The 22,185-nt window shown below is 38.6% G+C and overlaps 1 protein-coding gene and 1 pseudogene across 1 annotated transcript; both read left to right on the forward strand.

Annotated features, from left to right (window-relative positions):
- Window positions 1-477: 477 nt before the first annotated feature.
- On the forward strand, window positions 478-22,058 carry LOC126353940 (transmembrane emp24 domain-containing protein 5). Its single transcript, XM_050003218.1, has 4 exons — window positions 478-738; window positions 8,031-8,227; window positions 15,415-15,481; window positions 21,534-22,058. Exons 1-4 carry the CDS (start codon window positions 535-537, stop codon window positions 21,762-21,764), a joined length of 699 nt encoding a protein of 232 aa, XP_049859175.1. The 5' UTR covers window positions 478-534; the 3' UTR covers window positions 21,765-22,058.
- Window positions 10,149-10,267, forward strand: LOC126357302 (5S ribosomal RNA; annotated as a pseudogene).
- Window positions 22,059-22,185: the final 127 nt, after the last annotated feature.

Genomic DNA, 22,185 nt, shown 5'->3' on the forward strand with positions numbered 1-22,185 from the left:
ACGCCTAGACAGTACTTTAAATTCTAGGAAAACCTCGCCGAAAACTGGAGGGGTGGTAACTGTATATCTTAACCATACGTATGATTATGTATGTACTAACATCATAGTTGTTTACAAGCAGCTGAATTACAGTTTCTTTCTCGTTTCGTTCTGTCAAGTGTGAATCGACCTTCCAAGGAAGAACAAGTACAAAAAGTTGAGTTAATGTCATTAAAATAAGTTTTAGATCATTTCAGGGGAAAAATAGAGGAACTGCTGCATATATATATCTGCGTGAAAATTAATTTAATTTGGAAGTTTGTTTCATCCGGGTACTCCAAAAAGTTCGAATATTGATGTAAACTTTTATAAGTGATCCACGAGTGGGCAATTAATGAAAGCGATGAAATCCTAATACTTATTATGTCAGAAGACTACCATTTACAGTGTAGCGGTAAATACAGGTAGCAGTCGTGTCGTATCTACTTTCTACACGGAATATCTTTGTAAGTGTCAACCAGCTTCAGTTGTTGACGTAAACATCTGTGCGTAAACATGCGACTGGTATACTATACGCTACTTGTTTTTGTGTTTGATGTTATCAACGTAAGAGAGAAGTGTCACGCCGAAAGCACGGTACCATGGTACGAATCATTACCGGCAGTAGCGATGGACTACAAAGTCCACATAGACGCTGGTAAGGAAGACTGTTATTTCCAGTACGTGAATCCCGGTGCAACATTTTATGTTAGTTTTCAGGTGAGTGTGCCATTTTTCTTGAGAGGGACGTTAATTATCGATTCAACCGAATTCTTTAACATTAAATTTTCTAATTTGATCGTTATTTATACTTAAATTTTATGAAATAAATGGGTACCATATGGATAGTTCTAAAACGCGTTGGCGCATGTTGCCCATGAAGTTATGCAAAATAACAAAAAGATTTTGGTGTATTCTTTCGAGTTATTGATTTAACTTTTTATTCTAGGGAAAAAAAAACCGTAGTATTTGATATCTTCAACTCAAAAGAGGGAGGTGGCAAAAATTGGTGTCTGGCATGAGTATGTCGCCGAGAATTGTAATACAAATTTGTTGCTGGAATGTTAGAGCAGACCAAGGACAAACTGAAATATCAACGAGAATTAATTCTGTAATATTACTAATTGGGCGAAAAAAGTAAAGACCCAGTCTTATAATTTGTGTGGTTCCATATACTTCCTACACTTGACCCACTTTTCATCACCGACATTGTCAGTGACGCTGGCAGAGATAACCCAATGTTCGATGCAATCTCAGACTTCTGTTGCACTGACACCTATGTGGAATTTACAGTGGTTTCTTCCTGTTGATAAGCTCTGTACAGATAGTACTCACAAGGCTGTGTTCTGATTTGCAGTCCACCACCTGAATGTCTTTACCATCTCTGCACTGAATCTTTAGATGAATGTTATGCAGTTAAATTATGAATAAGAAAGAAAACAAATGTCATAATTTGTATGGAGAGGTGAAACCCATAATTGAGGTTCTTTATGGAAGACTTATGATAATCCTTTGGAAAGCCTTTGTTGTGGTGTCTACTGGCTTGAAGAACATATACATGCTCAAAGTGCAAGCAGTGAGCTATCCAAGACCAGTGGACACATGCAATAAAGAAATAGGCTGTGAATATCCACATTGACATGGTCTCAGGAGCTCTACCATTATCATGGTATGAAATCCTGATGAAGCATTGATCAGGAAGATGCTGCAGAATGCTTATTGGTTGGTTAGCCTTTCAACACTCTTCAGGGACTAGGCTGCCCATGCAAGTTGTTCAGTATGATCCACTCTCCACTGCACTTTATGAATGAGAGCCATGATCTTAAATTGATATGTTGCAGGGGTGACAACTTTATCTCATTTATTGGAGGAGAGAGGAATACCTTGACTGAAACTTAGGAAATCATGAAGGAGAAATAAATCCTATAGGTCTGATTGTTGTGAGCAGTAGCTATAATGTCATATATCTTGTGTTAACATGCCACAGGCTTTAGTATTCTATTGTTGTGTTTGTGATGTGTGCAACATTTAATTGAAGGTTTGTGAGTTCCACAAGAGGCAGATCACCTACCTGACAACAGAATTCTAGCTAGATGTCCAAATATTTGTCATTGGGCATTATGAAGATGCAGAATGCCGAATGAAACACAGTGCTCCATTTTTAATGCCAGCTCCTGTGGTCTAAACAGTTTTACACCCCCAAGAAGACTGCTGTGAGACTGATAAATCGTCGGGAGCATCTTGTTGTTCACAGCTATTTTGAATGGAACTTGATGCTATAGTCAAGAAACTGCTGAATTCTTTTTCTGGATTGTTAAGATAATGGCTAGAAATATTACTTCTGTAACTATGAGTATGTTATTAAAATACATTTGGTTGTAATGTAGAGGCACCACACTAAGGCAGTATGCAGATGCAGCTCTTTCAAAAATGAGTAGCTAGTGTAGTGCCCCCCTCCACCACCACCACCATGAACCATGCACCTTTTCATTGGTGGGGAGGCTTGCATGCCTCAGCGAAACAGATAGTTGTACCGTAGGTGCAACCACAACAGAGGGGTATCTGTTGAGAGGCCAGACAAATGTGTTGTTCCTGAAGAGGGGCAGCAGCCTTTTCAGTAGTTACAGGGGCAACAGTCTGGATGACTGACTGATCTTGGCCTTGTAACACTAACCAAAATGGCCCCTTCCTGTGCTGGTACTGTGAACGGCTGAAAGCAGCCCTGACAAAACTCTACCATCTGGTGAGCAAGATGTATGAGACAGATGAAATACCCCCAGACTTCAAGAAGTATATAATAATTCCAATCCCAAAGAAAGCAGGTGTTGACACATGTGAAAATGACCAAACTATCAGTTTAATAAGTCATGGCTGCAAAATACTAACGTGAATTCTTTACAGATGAATGGAAAAACTGGTAGAAGCAGACCTCAGGGAAGATCAGTTTGGAATAAATAGAAATAGTGGAACACATGAGGCAATACTGACCCTACAACTTATCTTAGAAGATAGATTAAGGAAAGGGAAACCTACGTTTCTAGCATTTGTAGAAGGTGGCAGGGGTAAAATACATGGAGCGAAAGGCTATTTACAATTTGTACAGAAACCAGATGGCAGTTATGAGTTGAGGAGCATGAAAGGGAGGCAGCGGTTATGAAGGGAATGAGACAGGGTTGTAGCCTATCCCCAATGTTATTCAGTCTGTATATTGAGCAACCAGTAAAGGAAACACCTTTCAGGCCAGGATACAATGAAAACTGGGATTAGTTTCTGCTTCATTGACCTTTTGGCTAAAGAAAGATATGCCACACTTTAAGATCTTTTAAACTTTATTTTTTATTATGAAGGATCCTTTCACTGCTCAGCAGTGTGGGATCCGCACCAGGTAGGGTTGATAGAAGAGATAGAGAAGATCCAACGGAGAGCAGCGCGCTTCGTTACAGGATCATTTAGTAATTGCGAAAGCGTTACGGAGATGATAGATAAACTCCAGTGGAAGACTCTGCAGGAGAGACGCTCAGTAGCTCGGTACGGGCTTTTGTTAAAGTTTCGAGAACATACCTTCACCGAAGAGTCAAGCAGTATATTGCTCCCTCCTACGTATATCTCGCGAAGAGACCATGAGGATAAAATTAGAGAGATTAGAGCCCACACAGAAGCATACCGACAATCCTTCTTTCCACGTACAATACGAGACTGGAATAGAAGGGAGAACCGATAGAGGTACTCAGGGTACCCTCCGCCACACACCGTCAGGTGGCTTGCGGAGTATGGATGTAGATGTAGATGGAATGACTCAGAAGTCTTACTTTGACCAGGTGATTGAGCTCTTTATGAACAGTCTTGAAGCACATTCTATGGAATAATCTTACTGAAATTTAGTTGTCATTGAAATGTTGCTTTGAAATCTTTTATGCATCAGGGATTCTGCTGAAATACGAAAGAAATTCTGTTTACAGGTTGCTCAGTTTGTTGAGTGGGAAAATTTCAAATACACGTCACTTTAAATTGACTACAGAAAACACATAAGCATTAAACGAATGCAACGTAACAATGTTTGGAATACCTTCTTGTGTGCGTTTCATGTACTTGAGGTGGTTTTTGTGGTGAAAACCATCCTGTGTGTACAGATTTTAAGAACCCATAATTTACTACTGAAATGGGTTTTGCTGTTGTTCCAGGATCCACTTGAAATGCAGTTTGTTGACTGGCTGTGGTGAGAATAAACTAAAATATATGTGTGAATATTACTGAGAGGGTACTTGTTACCCATCATGTCATGGAGATGCTGAGTCACAGATAAGCACAACAAAAATATATGAAAGTAGTATCTTAGTATCTGTTTCTGAAAGAACAGATACCTTTGATGACTGTGCAGATTCTCTAGAATGAAATGATAATTAAATCGACACTCTAGCTCCAAACAGGCATTGATGTACATCATTGGGGACATGTTGAAAATGTGTTCCGACCGGGACTGGAACCCAAGATCTCCTGCTTACATGGCAGACGCCTCTATCCATCTGAGCTACCGAGGTCACAGAGGATAGTGCACCTACAGGGACTTATCCCTTGCACACTCCCCGTTAGACCCACATTCCTAACATGTCCAGACCACTACCTTCGTAGTGCGCCTAATAGATGTTTCCCCATCACACTCAGTACTCATGGCAGATTAATCTACCAAGACCCGTATGAGTTGGGGTATAGCATGTGCATTTGCACAAGAAGGTCAATTGTCGGGTAGCCTGTTTGCAGCTAGAGTGTCGATTTAATTATCATTTCATTCTAGAGAAGCTGCTCAGTCATCAATAGTGTCTGCTCTTTCGGGAACAGATACTACCTTCATATATAGTTAAAATGTGGCTACCTGGCCATTGACTTTGTGCGAATACACATGTTATGCCTCAACTCGAACGGGACTTGGTAGATTAATCTGCCATGAGTAATGAGTGTGATGGGCAGACATCTATTAGGCGCACTACAAATGTAGTGGTGTGGACATGTCGGGAATGTGGGTCTCACGGGGAGAATACAAAGGATAAGACCCTGCAAGCCCACTATCCTCTGTGCCCTCAGTGGCTCAGATGGATAGTGTGTCTGCAATGTACGCAGGAGATCCCGGGTTTGTGTCCCGGTTGGGGCACACATTTTCAACATGTCCCTAATGATATAAATCAATGCCTGTATGCAGCTAGGGTGTCGATTTCATTACCATTTCACTAAAAAAAAGTATCAAGAAGTGAGCTTTCGTCATGAACACACACACACACACACACACACACACACACACACACACACACACGGGGTAAGGAGAAGGCTGGGGCGGGGAAGGTGTGGGATAGCAGGGTAGGGGTGGGGGACAGTAAAGTGCTGCTTGTGGGAGCATATAGGGATGAGGTGGAGAGAGGGTAGGGCACCTAGATGCAGTTGGGAGGTTAGACAGTAGGGGTGGGGGGCAAAGAGGAAAAGGAGAGAAGAAAAAAAACAAAACTGTGGTTGGCTTAGTGGAATAGAGGGCTGTGTGATGCTGGAACGGGAACAGGGAAGGGGTAGGTGGGTAAGGACAGTGACTAATGAAGGTTGAAGCCAGGAGAGTTACGGGAATGTGGGATATATTGTAGAGAGAGTTCCCACCTGTACATTTCAGAAAAGCTGGTGTTGGTGGGAAGAACACCGATGGCACAGACTGTGAAGTAGTTATTGAAATGAAGAATGTCATGTTGGGCAGCGTGCTCAGCAGTGGGATGGTTCAGCTCTTTCTTGGCCACAGTTTGTCTGTGACCATTTATGTGGACAGGCGGCTTGTTGATTATCATGCCCATGCACAATGCAGCGCAGTGGTTGCAGCATAGCTTGTAGATCACATGGCCAGTTTCACAGGTAGTCTTTTGATGGGATAGGCAATGTTTGTGACTGGACTGGAGTAAGTGGTGGTGGGAGGATGTATTAGACTGGTCTTGCACAAGGGGTTAGGAGCAGGTGTTGTGTAGCAGTGGATGGGGATATTGTGTATGTCCAATGGGCGGCAGAACACCACTATGGAAGGGATAGGAAGGATGATTTTCTGTTGTTTGACAATGTATGTTTGGGTGTTTACATGAAAGGCACTGCTTGTGTTTGCATTCACCTGCATCTGTAAATTGTGCAATGTATCATTTGTACACTTATTGTGACAGACTTACAGAATTCATAGTCACAGGCAGGTTCAGGAGCACATGGTGTTAGGAACACACTGCTTTTTTCATCTGCTTTGAAGTACTTGGTGCAGGATGACAAATCACCATGTGGCTGTTTCTGCAGTCATATTATGAGGAATCACTTTCCTGTGAAATCTCCTTCTGGAGCAAGGCAGCCAGAGGAAGTAAACTATTTATTTTTTCAAAAGCAAGCAATAAGAACATTATGTAAAGCACATGATAAAACATGTGTCAAGACCTCTTCTGAGGTAACTAGCTGTCCTCATCCTGAAAGTTGGTTTGAATAGTGCCTTACTATGTACTTGGAGATGATATGTCTGTGCATTCCTCTGTTTGAACTGACCAACCTAATCTGTAAGAAGAGACCTACAGTTTAACATTGACTCCGAAACACAGGGCAAGTTAGCAATTTCCAAATTTAACAAAGTGTTGCCAGAGAAAATTTATGGACCATCATAGGAATGAATCTTGTACCTTTGATTGTTATCTTACGCTGAGCCACACCAAGGACTGTGTGAACTTCTTACTAAGTTCTCTGTGGATTTTTTGTTCTTTTTTTGTCCAGTATTAAAGATCAAGTTCTATACTCAGTCATTTGATTATCTAGCTAGCATTACTGATACTCCAGTTAGTAGCACAGTTAATATCAACACTCATAGTAAATGGAACTCGGTATTTAATAATATATACAAGGTGTTTCACTATTAAAGGTACACACAAAACTGGGAGTAAAGAACAGTAAAACAAGTAAATAATCCCTGGTAAACATAGGTCCAGAAACCAGTGGTTCCCCAATATGATGCAAACACAAATTCAGTCATGTCAGTGTTACAATACTGTTAATGTCTGTCTGGATGGCATTCTGTATGGTTCCAAGGAAACGATACATGCATAGTGGTGCACCAGCATGCTTTCATGTGGTTGTTTGGTAATACATAGCATGGAATCTTCGACAACAAGTGTATTGGTTGTGGTTCGCCAGTAACATAGTGTCCTAGGCCCCTTACTTGAATCCATTAAATTGATACTTAAAATCTTTGGTGGAATGCAACCTTGTTGAAAGTATCAATGAAGTGTGAAAATGCATTATGAGTGGTCGCCAACGCATTTGGAACATGCCTGGGATTTTTGAATGTGCACGAGCATCTGTAAGAATTGTGATGAAGCCTGCCTTCACATGAACAGTGGCCACATGAAACACTTATTATAATGTGTTTGTTCTCAAGTACATAGCTGCAGTTTGGCCCCTGATGTTCTCTGTTATAAGATGTTCATTTAATCAGTCATAATATGTCTTATTGGGGAAACCAGTGGTTTCCAGACTCATGTTTATTAGGATTATTTGCCTGTTTCATTGTCCTCTACTTGCCTCTTTCATTTGTGATTATAATAATCAAACACCCTGTATAAGTAAATGATGTATGCTTTGCAATTTTGTGCGTAATGACAGAAATGTCAAGGAGTGGGTAGTAGATGTACAGCAGCTGAACAGCATAAAGAGAGAGACTGGGAAAAAACTTTTTCTGCTAAATGCACTCAGTATTCATCTGTAATATTTCTGAGCATAAAAGGAATACATTAAAATACCCGTAACTATAATTAATTGTTTCTGAAGCCTTTTGAAGTAGCTTATAATAATTAACCCATCATTATTTTCTGTACTTCATAAAACATGTTAATGAAGAGAGTAAGATTATGAGTATTAGAATTTCACATCAGTGTTTGTCTGTTCAGGAATTATTGCTGTTTCACGTGTTTGTTTAAGTGCATATTGTTTCTTGTAAAGAATTATTTTTGTTGATTTTTGTGTAGGTACTACGAGGTGGTGATGGGATGGCTGGCTTTGCTGTGAGGCATCCAAATGGGCAGATAGTTCATCCATATCAATGGCGACCTAGTGCAGAGTATCAAGAACAGACATCCACAGGGGGGTACTATAGTGTCTGCATTGATAATCAGTTTTCCAGGTTTGCAGCTAAGCTCGTCAACCTGTACATTACAGTTATCAGGTGAGCAAGTGCTTGTTAAAACTTAAAGTGGTATTCTGCCAGTTTCCACTTTCTCTTTGTAGATTTAATTAGATGTGTGATGATAACATCCTGTCATTATTAGTAGCATCTCCTCTAAGAGTGTGAGACTGCCTGCTTTTAGCTTTTACTTAACAATCGTACTGTTTACCTTGTGACATCCAGTAGTACACTTACTATACCTAAAGAAACAACAAATAGTGGGAAACATCACATTCTTATGATAATCTATGCAGAAATTTTGGTAGGTGTCATAACATCAGGAATGAAAGCTGAATAGTAACAAGTAGCTATTATGACCCGTTACTTATGAAATTTTTTCCTTACCTTCATGAATTAGTTTTTGAGTCTTTTCAGGCTCATCTTCAGATAAGACAGGCAGGAGTTAACACACTCCTGTTTTTAGCATTGTGCTGGCTTTGTTACTCTGATAAGAAGATGGGAAACACTTGAAAGTACTGTCTTGCATATTAGTTACATAGCATGTTGTATGCTTCTGCATGCCTTATCTGAAGCAGTATTACCATGATGGTAGTGTGTTTTTACTTCAAGAACATTGTTTCTAGAGTAGTTATTTAACTACTTTCAGACACACTCTTCTTAAATGTATCAGGTCTTTTTTGTCACTACTATATATGTAGTTTCACACATCTGAAAAGTGTGTTCCATTAAAGGTTGTGGTAAAATTGCGCTTGTGGTGTACTGCAGCTTTTCTGTTGTCTCCAGCTGTTTGTAAGTGTTGATGTGGTGAGTAATGGGAAATTAACACAAACAATTGTGAGTCAGTTGTCAGTAGCAGATCAGATGGTTGTTCATAATTTCCTATGATTCATAATTAAAGTTAGCAGGTATTTTGTTCTCAGTTTAATCACATCATCAGAATTCTCAGTTAAATCAGAAATCAGGCAAATAAAGGTGATTGCAATGATAAATGTATCTCTCAGGGCTATGACACATGTCAGTCTATGATGACAGTTGTGTTTTAGTGTTGAGATTCATTGCGATTGTCATTCATAACCAGTTTGTCACATTCCTACCTTAACTAGGCCTCAGGTTTTGCTACAGGTCAGTCTATCAGCACATATAGTTTTCTTCCCACTCTCCGTATTGAAAACAAATCAATGCATACACAGCTGAAAGGAATCAATTAGTGTCAGTGATTCTCATTGGGCATTATATGGTATCACCTGATTGGCTTTGAGCGATGGAACCTAAATGCCAACAACAGCACACAAGCACATGGCAAAAGAGATTAGTATACCATAAGTGCACTTTAACTCGGGACACTGCCTATACTATCATTTTTGCATATTCACAAGGTGGAAGATGTTGGTTTGGTTTATTTAGTTGTTCCATGTGTATTGAGTGGTGGAACTTATCTTAGATGAACAGAATTGAAATAGCTCTGCTGGTTATGTGGTTTGTGGATGTGCTTAACATTATCAAATCAGTTATTGATGTCGCTGAGCAAGAGTATTCTAACAGTTTTCAAATGAATACACCGCCATTTGACTGTATTGTTGTTTATTTAACTATGACCCAGGTTTTGGCCTTTTATGCCATTTTCAAGTGATTCAGTTTAACATATATTGCAGTACATAAAGCTGAAAATTAGCCATGAAATGAGAAATATAAAATATTTTTTCTTAATTTATGGCCAATTTTGAGTGTGATGTCCTGCAATATAGGATAATGATATAAACTCAATCACTTGAAAGTAGCATAAAAGGCCGAAACCTTGGTTGTAATTAAATAAACAACAATAGAGTCAAATGGTGGAGTGTTCATTTAAAAATTGTTAGATTTATGAGGATGACGAACTGAGGTGATCAGTGGTTTTTATGGGATGTGGGTATTTGTCAGTACTTAGAGTAGATTTTTCGAATAACTTGCCTCCAGTATTGCCGACAGCCTTGCCACAGTGGTAACATGGGTTCTCATCAGATCACCAAAGTTAAGCGCTGCTGGGCTTGGCTAGCACTTGTATGGGTCACCGTGTGGGTCTGTCGAGTGCTGTTGACAAGCGGGATGCACTCAACCCTTGTGAGGCCAGTTGAGGAGCTACTTAATTGAGAAGTAGTGACACCAGTCACAAAAACTGACAACGGCCAGGAGAGCGGTGTGCTGCCCACGTCCCCCTCCGCAACTGCATCCAGTGATGCGTAAGGGCAGGATGCATGGCAGCTGGTCAATACTATTGGGCCTCCAAGGCCTGTTTGGACGATGTGTGTTTTTGAATTAATTTTGCATGTGAGAATGTTTACAACAAAGGGCAAAGTGATAATGTTCAGAGTGGTATGGATCTGTGTGTCAGTCTGAGACAGCAGAGAATATGGTTTTATGATGAAGGTAGGCATGCTGGTTTCCCCCAAGTTGCTTCAGATGTCATCCTATTTATTATATCTGCGATGTATTAGTAACTTTGTTCTATTTAAGTCCTTAACCATGAAGTTAAGTAAAAAATAAAAATTTTGTTTAGCTTGCTGGTTACACTCAGTGACTGGGAAGCTACCAAATAAAGCATCCATCAAATGCCGTACTAATTCAAAATTAGGGAATAGCTGTAATACACACCGTATGAAATAGGGCAAACATTAAGTGCATTTTTTTAGAGTACCTGCTTTGTCAAGGAAAAAAAGAGGACTCTGATGTGTTACTTTCTTTATAAATATGGAAAGTACAGTCTGGGTGTCCAATGGTCTGAGTGGAGGAGAGGCAAAGAATAAGGAGAGGAGAAGCAGGGTGTATACGTGGACAAGGAAAAAAAAATCCCGGATTTTTACCGGTTAAGAATACGCTTTCTCCCAGGTGAAAACACACTTTTTCTGTGTTAAGTGACCGTATATTTTCCCTGCAAAACTTATTGATCCTTTGAATGGTTATGGCTTTATACACGGGCGCTGAATTTCCCAGCCGGAAAATATCTTTGATGTGCAGCAACATGTATGCTGTGTATTTTCATATTATGAAAGTATACTTTTGAATTCCACCTAACACCACATGTTACTTTCCGAATAATTGAAATCGAGATTGCGATGCGCTTTTGTAAGCCAGTTATTGCTCATGTCATGTGATCTCGCCAGCCGATGACAGCAGATATTCAGAGCATAGGACATGTGATGTAGCCAGCCAACAGCAACGTCACTGTTAAGTAGGGAAAGTTAATAGTTTAAATTAATATACACAGTGTTGCTACAAGGAAAGCAAAGCATTCACATATAATATTGGTCTCTGAGGTTAATAGGCTACAACAGACGCTAAGCTTTCGCGTATAATGTTGATCTTTTATGTGCGTGTTACACTTTAAGATATATCACACAAATGTGCCAGTAAAATTTTTAATAATGACTTAAATGTCTGATCTTCAGGGTTCGAAATTCTTCTAAATGGCTCGTCATCAAAGAGTTGTGAGAGTCAAACGCTCTGTGGTTTAGTTAATTCATGGTACATTCTCGCACATAGTTCAACTTACATAAAAGGATATTTACTTTGAAAGTAAAACTTTTCAAACCACCATTCGCAATAGTTTCGCGTGATCTGTTAGAAATAGGTTCATTTCAACAGTTGCCAGAGAGTGCGGAGAACAGGCGACACCGCGCTTGAGCAGCTACCACGGCGTAGGAAGCCCGTATGTACGTATGTGTAAAAACATTGAAAGATCATACTCATAAAAGAAACAAGACATCAGAGGATACTCCAAGAGCATCGGAATTTCGTGAACCATACTAAAATGTGGACATTTAAAATGCATACTTAAAGTGCACATTCGTCTATCCAGATTCCCAGTGAAGTAGACATCGACCTTACATTAAGCTTTTCAGTGTGGTTTTCGGGATGTAAATTTTCTTGGAGCACCAGTACTGTATTACATCATGTTTGGTTCGTTATTATGGCATAATGCCATACGGGCTAGAAGATGAAAACTTGCACTTGAAATGCTGCAAACAGTTGAAACTGGCCAGTACTGTGGAATTAAATATTCCGTTTGAAATACATTGACTGCTCTACCGAAAAGATTAATAAAAGTCAAATTTCTTTAGCAAACAGACAAAAATAACTTCTTTGTTCTGCAAGGTGATTAATGCTTGACTGTCAGAAAGGTGGAAATAAAACTAATAACATATTTGAGCCTTCCGTAATTAGTGAATGTGTTTTAATTCGTTTCATAGTGCCTGGCCACAGATATTCGTTTTGTTTTCATTTGATGTGAGAGTGAACGAAGGAGGAACAGCAAAATCATTAAATGTAAACATGAGTGACGTTGAGACTACCCACTAAACTCAGACTGCTTTGCGCATCATCCCTGGATCTATGATATTTGTTAACCGGGTCAATACCAAAAAAATCGAATTTTCAAAAATATGTTCATCTTGTAGCGCACATCTTCCTGAAAAGTCAAACATAAAACATATGTGTTCGAGGAAATGTAAGACATGTTGTTTGGTCTTAAGTATGCCAAAGTGCAGTGCCATGCCTCTTTAGACAGCATCCTTCTATCGCACGTCATTGTATTTTGTTCAGTGGAATTTAAATGCGTATATTTAGTAATGGATGCCATCAAACTATATTCAGAATAGTGGAAATTGAAATGTTCTGTTCTGCCTCTCCTGCTCCCATTCGGCCAGTTTGACAGCCTGGCCCAAACACCTTCGCGATTAATAGCGGATGGGATTTTTTGTAGTCGGGAGAACAAGAACTCTTCAGAAAATATGTACTCTTTATTGCCTATTAGCTAATAACTTGCTGTTTTGTGTGACATAAAATTAAATATAGGATACATAAAATCAATAAAGACAAGAGACAAGCAAGAAAGTACACATTTCTTCAATTCTTAGCTCCTAGCCTTTTTTTCTCTCTAAATTTGCTACAGATTTACATGGTGTGGTTTCCTTTCTGCGAAAGAATCTATTACCTCATCAAAGTTCGTCAAACGTTTTGCTACATGAGAAATCGAAATGGCGTTATCTAATACTGAAAAAGCTGTTAACACAAATATTACCCAAGACTGGTGTGGTTTCTCAATCTGATTATGTCTATTTTGTCACTGTCTGCTAGATAAAACAAAATAGGCCTTTCTAATATTGCAGCAATTTTGTAACACACCCCAAATAAACAATAATGTTTTGGCACAAATGGCCATTTTTATAACAAGACAGAATATAATTCACGAAGTACCAATATCAAATGCCTATTAGGCCTACTACAAGCAAAAAGCTTAATGTTAGGAAATAGTTTCACATTTTATTCACATGCACTAGTTTCTGAAAATGGTTCAGATGGCTCTGAGTACTATGGGACTTAACTTCTGAGGTCATCAGTCCCCTAGAACTTAGAACTACTTAAACCTAACTAACCTAAGGACATCACACACATCCATGCCCGAGGCAGGATTCGAACCTGCAACCGCAGCGCTCGCGCAGTTCCAGACTGAAGCGCCTAGAACTGCTCAGCCACACTGGCCAGCCCAGTTTCTCAAGCATGAGATCGAAAAGTAGTATTATGAAATTGTTATATAAATTTGGAATCATCTTATTCTTCCATAATTTGTATAATGTCCCTGTTTCATCTCCTTCCCCATTCTAACGAACAATCTTGTCATCACCAATTGTGTAGCTATTCCTGTGATAGTCAAAATTTGTTTGCCGATTAACTGCACTAACCCTGCCAGAATCACAGGTTTAGTTATCCCGCGATTATTCTCCGGTTAGGAGCTGTTACATATTCATACAACATGTTTTCCGCATTACTTCCAGAATAGAACTTACGCGGCTGCTAGCTGGGGACTGTACAACTGGTCCTGACTACTGTAGCGATCTGGCCCAAAATTTTCTGTCAAAATTTCATTTTCTTGGATACACCGAGAAGACAATATGTAATCTTTCTCACCAGTTATTCCTGTTAGTCGTGTATTTCCATTCAAGTAGTCTGAATCTAAGGATTTCGCTAGCAATTATAACAACGCTGATCAATCGCAAACCCAATCAACCACAAAATCAGACGGCAATTGGCATTCATCCATTTGGATTTACTAGATACTAAGCGCTTTTTGTGAAACAAGCTTTTATCCCTCAAGAATGTGAATTTGGTGCCCCCTTTTTCCAGTAGCATCTAGCTGCTTGCACAGCCAACAACCACATGCCTGTAGCCAGAAGTGGGACAATCTACTACTCAAACGCGACTCAACTGCGCACGCGCATGAGTCCGCTCATAACTACTGAAACAAATCTCATGTAAACAGTTGTGATTTCACACTCATCGGAGGCAATTTGTTGTTATAAAGCATTGCATAGTCTTCCTAAAGCCTTTGATCCTTTTTTCTGTTGGCACAGGCTTGCATGAGCACTGTGTATCATTGTTGTATATGGCCCATTTCCCTTGCAATTTAAGTTATATTCATTTTTTTCTGTCGTTTATGTTTTATTGTTGAAGAGTTATTCTGCAGTAGCGGGATACAGTAATATCCTTTGTCAGAGTACTGGTGCTTACCAGTGAATGTTACAAAAAGTTAACTGAAAACTAAAACAAGGAAAAATTCCCGAAATTCTAAAACATTCCCGGGTCTTTCCCGGTTTTCTCCCGGATGAAAAAATTCCCGGGTTTTTCCCGGTTGTCCTGCGTCGTATACACCCTGAGAAGAGAAAATGGGAAGAAATGTGATTTGCTGGTGGTTGGAATAAAAGTTAGATGAAGTTGTTCTACTACAAAGTAGAATAAATCAAGGCTTTCTCTTGGCCATCTACCAAATGCAATGTTGTTCTCCCTGTAGTTATTTGTTCATCAGTATTTGGTACCAGTTTTCTTATTCTCATACTTATTGAAGTACAGAAGTGAGATCCATATAGCATTTCTGTATTGAGGGTAAAAAAAAGAAACCATACACTTCACAATGAGATGTCATTCTACTTCTTCATTTATCCTTAATTGTACTCCAGTATCTAATATAATTAGTTGCACCCGCAGATGATGTACATTCGGCACACCAAAGTTTTATGTAACAGCATACCATTTCAAGTTCACTCCCATTTACAGAATGCAGTGGTAGTTTGACTTAAAATGTAACTGTCAGGCACATGGAGAATTTGTACCACTTTTATCAACTTAAAAAATTTCTTGTTGTAATTTTTCATGTAATTGCAATGTCACTCTTGCCCTGTTTCATTTCATTGCAGGTATGATCAGTGGGATAAGTTCACCAAGGAAATGGAAGAAATGAACTTAAGTGTGGAAAATTTCACGGTAAGTTTATTTGAGAGATGTTACTGCACAAAATATGTCACTCCTAAAGAACATGAGATTACAAGAATGCCACCAGCTGTAATTGGCATTACGGGTGGTCACTTCCATCCAGGAGTCTGAGTGACCTGCCTATCCTTTTTAACCTTACATAACCTATTCCTATCTCCTTCTTGAGAAAGGAACTAACAGTTGTGAAAACTAGGGTAGTGCAGTGTTCTTTTACTTTTATAGGTGTCTATCAGCAGTATTGAATATTCCACCTCAGAAAAGTATTTCCCAGCAGTTTTGCCTCGAAATAGTTTTCTCTATGAATTTTCCCTTTGATACATGTTGCCTTCAATGTGGTGCTGAAAGGTCTTGGCTGTAATACAAACCTGTGGGAGAAATTCAAATAAGCTCTCACTATACATTGAAGTGTTTTGAGGTAAACAGGCACATAAATTCATAGAATTCATTACTAATGCAAGCAGTATTCAGTAACTTTTGCATGTCGGCCACTATCCACCCCTTACCTATTGTAACTAGTGTGTCTTACTTTCACTGTATTTTTCTGCTTGTGTAAACATTCTCCATACGACTATACCCTCATATGTGCTTGAATGGTACTCTATTGGCAAGTGTTATGCATCATCTTGTGCGGTTTCTGATGAAGTTTTACACTACCGTTGTATCAATGTGTGCTGTGACTTATAAGAGCAAACAAACCTTTTTACATGATAAGTGAATATTAGCCATGTGCTCAGGCTGGTCTCTGCCCTGTGATGCATGGAAAATGGAGGTACATGCGTGGAGTGGTGGTATCTTGTGAAACGTATTGGCAACTGAGTTAGAGCACTGTCTCTTGTCTGTCTGCTGTTACAATTTGCAGTAATCGCCAACAACTCATGTCGTAGGAATACTGTTGCCCATTAGAATTGGCTCTGGTGGCAGCGATTTTCCCCAATTTGCCATATATGTGGTACCTCTTTGGCACAGTGGCATGTGTAAAGCTCGGTGCCTGCATGGTCTTGAATATAACTGATGCATTGAGATCCCTTGATTGACCCAGTCCACGGGGCTGATATCACATGTATTGCACATCCTATAGCCAAATTATTCCATTTGCGAGTGTAACAGGAGTGGTCTCTCTCCAACATAGCTTTTCATTAATGTACTTTAAGTTTCATAATTTAATAAAAAACTTTTTTTGCTATTTCAAGCACTAAACTGAACCTCATTTCTGTAAAAGCCAAAACCAGGTTGACTTTTAGTTACTCATGTATTCTAAGTCTCTGAACAGTTGAATTTCTGATTTTTAACTATTTTATTTACTTTCAACTGCTGTAACAAAAGGTGTCTTTATGGTGTCGTTAGAGGTGATCCACAGGGTTATTAGTTTTCTTATGCAACTACTATTTATCACAAAATTATTTGATCAAATGTTACCTAAGTTTCTACAGAGTAACTATATTTATTATCTTGATAATCTTTTTAGAAAGTTTCACAATAATGATTTTGTCACATCTTTCATGACAGTACAACAGTAATAATTCATGAGTAAAGGGAAACACTTACTGAGTAGCAGAACTGTTTAGTCTTTGACAATCTGAAACCTAGCGAAGTTCTCGTTCTCCTTCATATGTGCCTGTTGACAACTCAAGACTTTCAGTGAGTGTTCTCCTGTACTACTATATTATCTACATTCTGAGAGAACTTCCCTTACTATTATGTTTAGATAATACAGTGGTACATTTTATACACATGTTTAGTATTGTTGAATTGTCTGTCTGAGTTGGAGTCACCAATTTTGATTGGACAATACAAAATATTTGAAAGGTGCTTGTTAATTATTTTAGTTGCCTCGAATCAATACTGTTTGAATAGAAATCATTGTTTGTGTTATATTTTTATTTTCTGGGTAGTAGTAGACAACATTTCACTTTCATTCAGCTCCGAGGTGTATAAATTCCAAAACATTTCACATTGGATACGTAGTATTTTAGCAGGTGAAATGGAGAGTAAATTAATCAGATCCGTTTCAGCTGGTATGTGAGCATGTGGAGAATTACTTTTCAACTATTTTATTAGTATTGCTGAAAGACATCCATAAAACTGAAAGTGTTTCTGTTGGCAGTACTACACATTTTGCCTCTGAAGATGAGTACTTGCCGACAATTGTGTCTCATAATTGATTAGATTTTTGTAGAATGTTCATTTGATACAACTGTCTGGTTTACTAGCCTGTTTTGTGGTGGCATACCCAGTGTTCCAGAACATATTTTCTAAGTTAATACCTTTGGTGTTGCTTTCCTCAGTAGTATGGAACTCCATCTAATGTAATGTGGAACTCCATGCATAATTAAAGAGCATATCTCCAAACTGACACATCCAATCTCATACCAGTATTAATTTTGTGTTGGCAATGTTGCTTAGATGTTTTTCTGAATTATTTGATTGGATGGATAAAAATCTACTGACCAAGCGGCAGCAGAACACACACATAAAAGACTGTTGTAACTGCCAAGCTTTCAGAGCCAGTGACTCCGTCTTCAAGCAGAAGGGTTGAAGGAGAAGGAAAAGCACTGGAGAGGTCTAGGAAAGGTAGCAGATTTTGGGAAAGTCACTCAGAACCAAGTGTCAGGGGAGACTTACTGTATGGGGTGAGAAAGAGAGACTCTCTGTCCAATTAGATGTTTTTCTGTGATGCTGCTTGTTTTTTTCCCATAGTGGTGTTTATCTTGTTTACAATGGTATCTGAAAATGTGTCATTTCCTGGAGCTAGTAGAAACATTTTTGTAAATCACATGCTTGGTATATCATAGGTTTGACACTTCATTGTTGGTGCACAGGAGACCATTAGCTGCACAGTTGGTATTGATTTGTTAAGTTTGTGCAGATTTTGTGAATTATTTGTAATATGGTCGCATTTGGGGAAAAATTACAGCAAATATTATAAATATGCTAGAAAGAGCCCATATAATCAATCAAAATAACGGAAGAGTAATGAGTGGAGATGTGATGGCTTGCAAGAATGGTTGACTTGGCAGGCAATGAAATTCCACTGAGAAGACTACAAAACATTAAGCCTCAACAGAACATTTTTATTAACAACACTATTCTGGTACAGAAAACCGCAAAATAAAAAGGGAATGCTAATCATGGTGATAATTTCCAGTGCAATACTTCATGTGAACACTTGGTAGGGTTAAGCCATTGCAGCATAGTTATACTTTATTGAAGCTGGATATTATGAGTCAGTTTTTAATTAAATTAATAAATTGTGGAGAGTGTGCAGACCCATTTTATTGCAAGTTGTTTTCAATCAAACCATTCTTAACAAATAATGGTTATTTACCCATGGTATGAAATTAACCACGTCTTTTTAGCATTTTCTGCCTAATGTAATTATATTTTCTTAAGTACAGTAAATTAAACAATATTACAAGGTATGTAAACTGCAATTGGTATTTTAAATTAAATGTATATTTATTTTTAATAGCAGTATACAGACATTGTCTGGTTTTGCTGTAAAGTGAGTGAAATCTTAAACCCAAAGAGCATTATCTTCCACATCAAAAGAAGCAGGTTTTTTTAAATCCATTGTGTGCGTGTGTCGAGTACAAAAGTAGTCTCATGCAGAAAAAAATGGCTCTGGGAATGACAATTTACTGGATTATGTAAATTTTGTATTTTCTGAAAGTTTTCGTTATTTGGAGCTATGCCTCCTTGGAAATGGGGTTTTTGATTATGCAAAAAAATGGTTCAAATGGCTTTGAGCACTATGGGACTCAACTGCTGTGGTCATCAGCCCCCTACAACTTAGAACTACTTAAACCTAACTAACCTAACAACATCACACACATCCATGCCCGAGGCAGGATTCGAACCTGCAACCGTAGCAGTCGCACGGTTCCGGACTGCGCGCCTAGAACCACGAGACCACTGTGGCCGCTTTTGATTATGCATTCAGAGTTAATGTTTTAGATCTGCTATTGTGCCACTGTTACAGGAAGACCAGTCACTTATAAGTCAAACATAAAATTGATTGACGTTTCAAGACGTATAGCCTTCGTCTTGTTGATTGCAGATTGTGTTTTAAACAGGTAGTGTTGTTTTTAATTGTAATGACATGAAGAACATTCTGGCCCTCAACTCATATAAAAAAAAAGGTAGTTACACTGTTGAGAACTTGATCAGGGCAGCCATGCAGTCAGTTTACATTTCGGAGGTGATAGAAAGACTCCAGGAACAGATAAATTTAACTTTTCCCCAATTAGCTTTGTATCGGTATAGCACTAAAAATAGTGCGCAGCAGTGCAAATGTTGACTGTAAGCACTGCGGTTCCATTCACTCGTGGTACCTTCTTTTGACAACAGTAACCCCTTTTGAACTTTATGGCCGCCAGTTAGAATTCCTTATGGCTTGGTTCTGTTTTTTTCTTTTTCAGCTTTGATAGTTGTGTGCCAACAGTGATGAACAATATTATTGTGGTCAGGTTTACTGATGGAAGAGTTGTGTGATATGCACCTTGCTTATGTGTTCACTGAATGCAACAGAATAGTGGCACTGTGACACTATGCAGAGCTGGTCCTGCATTGGCAGCAACCACAGCACAGCCCCTTTGTGAAGAAGGGTTGCTGCATTACTTCGTGTTGTACCTTTTGGGACTGTACATTACAGGCTTTGTTACTCTTGAGAATATACATTCAGAGAAACAAAGCTGATTGTAGTAGAAACTGAATAAATCATAATTACATTATTACTTGTACCAAAATACTCAGATGGTATCCCTGAACAACCTCTGAAAGATTGTCGGAGTTCTGGTTCATCCTGTATTGTGTGTTGTTATAACAGGATGTTAAACATGAATCTCCTCCTCCATCCTTGTGTGGTATTAGGTATGATATGGTGTGGTTGGTTCTGAATCACCTCTTTTCAGTTATCTGGAAATGAACTGTAGATGACTTGGCTATAGAAATACTTTCATTCCAGGTAGTGGATCAGATAAGACTCTTACAGCATAAAAATTTCTCCTTTTAATTGATTTTGTTAATCAGCTGACAAGATGAAAGAAATTCACATGGAAATAAAAACAGTGTTAAAGCAGGAGATGCAGAAACAGATTGGACAAAGCAGACAATGAGTTTAAAACAAAGACATTCATTTTCATTCTTTTTGTGGATGTTATGGATGGCATAATGCTGCACAAGGTAACAGAGTTGGAAAGGATAATAAGTTAATTGCCTTATCCAGCTTAGGAGAATAAGAAAGATGAAGTTCACCAGTATTTACCGTAGATACGTGGGGAGAGGTTTTTGGTTTATATCGTATGTAATTTGATGTGAGCAAGAGAGAGAGAGAGGAATAATAGAATAATCTTTCTGATATCTGAAAAAAAAACTGACAGCTTCGAATATCTTTGAAGTGTAATAGAAGTGATGAGGGAGTCAATGAGAGTGAGGCAAGCAGTAGCATGTCTGAGAATTGTCAGGATTAGTACGAACAAAAGGTTTACCACAGAAGACCAAGTGAATATTATATCATTCCTATGTGCCGACCCTGGCCTATGCTTCTGAAAGCTGGACACTGGAGGAAAGGGATTTAAGCAGGAGACAGGCATGTAAAATGAAATTCCACTGAAACTGGGGTGGGCAGAATAAGAAATTATAAGATCAGGGAGACGGTAAGGAACAAATGGAATAAGCAAAGCTTAAGTGATACATACACAAAAAAGACATATGATACAATATCGAGGAAAATGAATGAATTGAGGCTCCAAGGCAAAAAAGATCAAGAGGAAGACCACTTTAGATTACTATTATCCCACATCCCTCCCTGTTCCTCAATTTGTGTGTGTGTGTGTTTGGTAACAATAATAACAGTAGTATTGTAGCATCTATTAAGAGCATTTCCACTTGTCTCAGGATGCATCAATTGTTCAACTTGCCAATTAACATTGATTGCAAATTAATACAAGAGTTTCTGACTTCTGTCCTTTATAATGTAGTCATGTTTGTCAGCATTACTTACTAACACTGTGTTGATATTCATAAACTTTATTTCTTTTTGCAGATGTCTATAAAGAAGGTGGAACATAATATAAATGAGATGCTGCAGTTGCAGTATCATAGTCGGAGTCGTGAATCGCGTGATTATAATCTTCTCCTGGATAACAACAGTTATGTTCAGAATTGGTCAATTGCACAGATTCTGCTCATAACATGTACTACAACCCTGCAAGTTTACTTTGTTCGAAAGCTCTTTGACGTGAAAGATGCCAGAGGTGGTCGCCCTCGTGCCTGAAACTGTGTCCTTAAGTTATGACACCAGAAGATAGTTGACATTGTTTTAGGAAGTAAAGTTATACACATAAACTTTCATCGTTGCCAGTGGCTTCTGAAGGACATAATACTACTTACGCATTTTTGTTCAGTATTTTTTGAGATAAGGTACAGGTAAAAGACTGTAATATAAGTTATTACTCATGTTTTGAAAAAGTCATTATTTTCATGATATTTAATATTATTTCAGTGCTGTTATGAAAAAAACTATTTTGTATTTGTTGTATACATCAGAATTATAGATATTTTTGACATACTGCAGTTCTTTTTCTCTTGATGCAGGGTTGAGCACTACCTAATAATAATCATAGTTTACCCCCAGTGTTAGATCCGACATAAGGACTGTGTTCAAAGTGTTCATATTATTTTCCAAATGCATTAGG

This window comes from Schistocerca gregaria, chromosome 3, assembly GCF_023897955.1.
Source record: "Schistocerca gregaria isolate iqSchGreg1 chromosome 3, iqSchGreg1.2, whole genome shotgun sequence".
In the NCBI taxonomy this organism is placed as follows: Eukaryota; Metazoa; Arthropoda; class Insecta; order Orthoptera; family Acrididae; genus Schistocerca; species Schistocerca gregaria.

Bases quoted from the DNA above. Each gene is read 5' to 3' on its own strand.
- LOC126353940 (XM_050003218.1), top strand. From the start codon at position 535: ATGCGACTGGTATACTATACGCTACTTGTTTTTGTGTTTGATGTTATC. The intron at 739-8,030 runs GTGAGTGTGCCA...ATTTTTGTGTAG, and splicing joins CATTTTATGTTAGTTTTCAG to GTACTACGAGGTGGTGATGG. The intron at 8,228-15,414 runs GTGAGCAAGTGC...ATTTCATTGCAG, and splicing joins CTGTACATTACAGTTATCAG to GTATGATCAGTGGGATAAGT.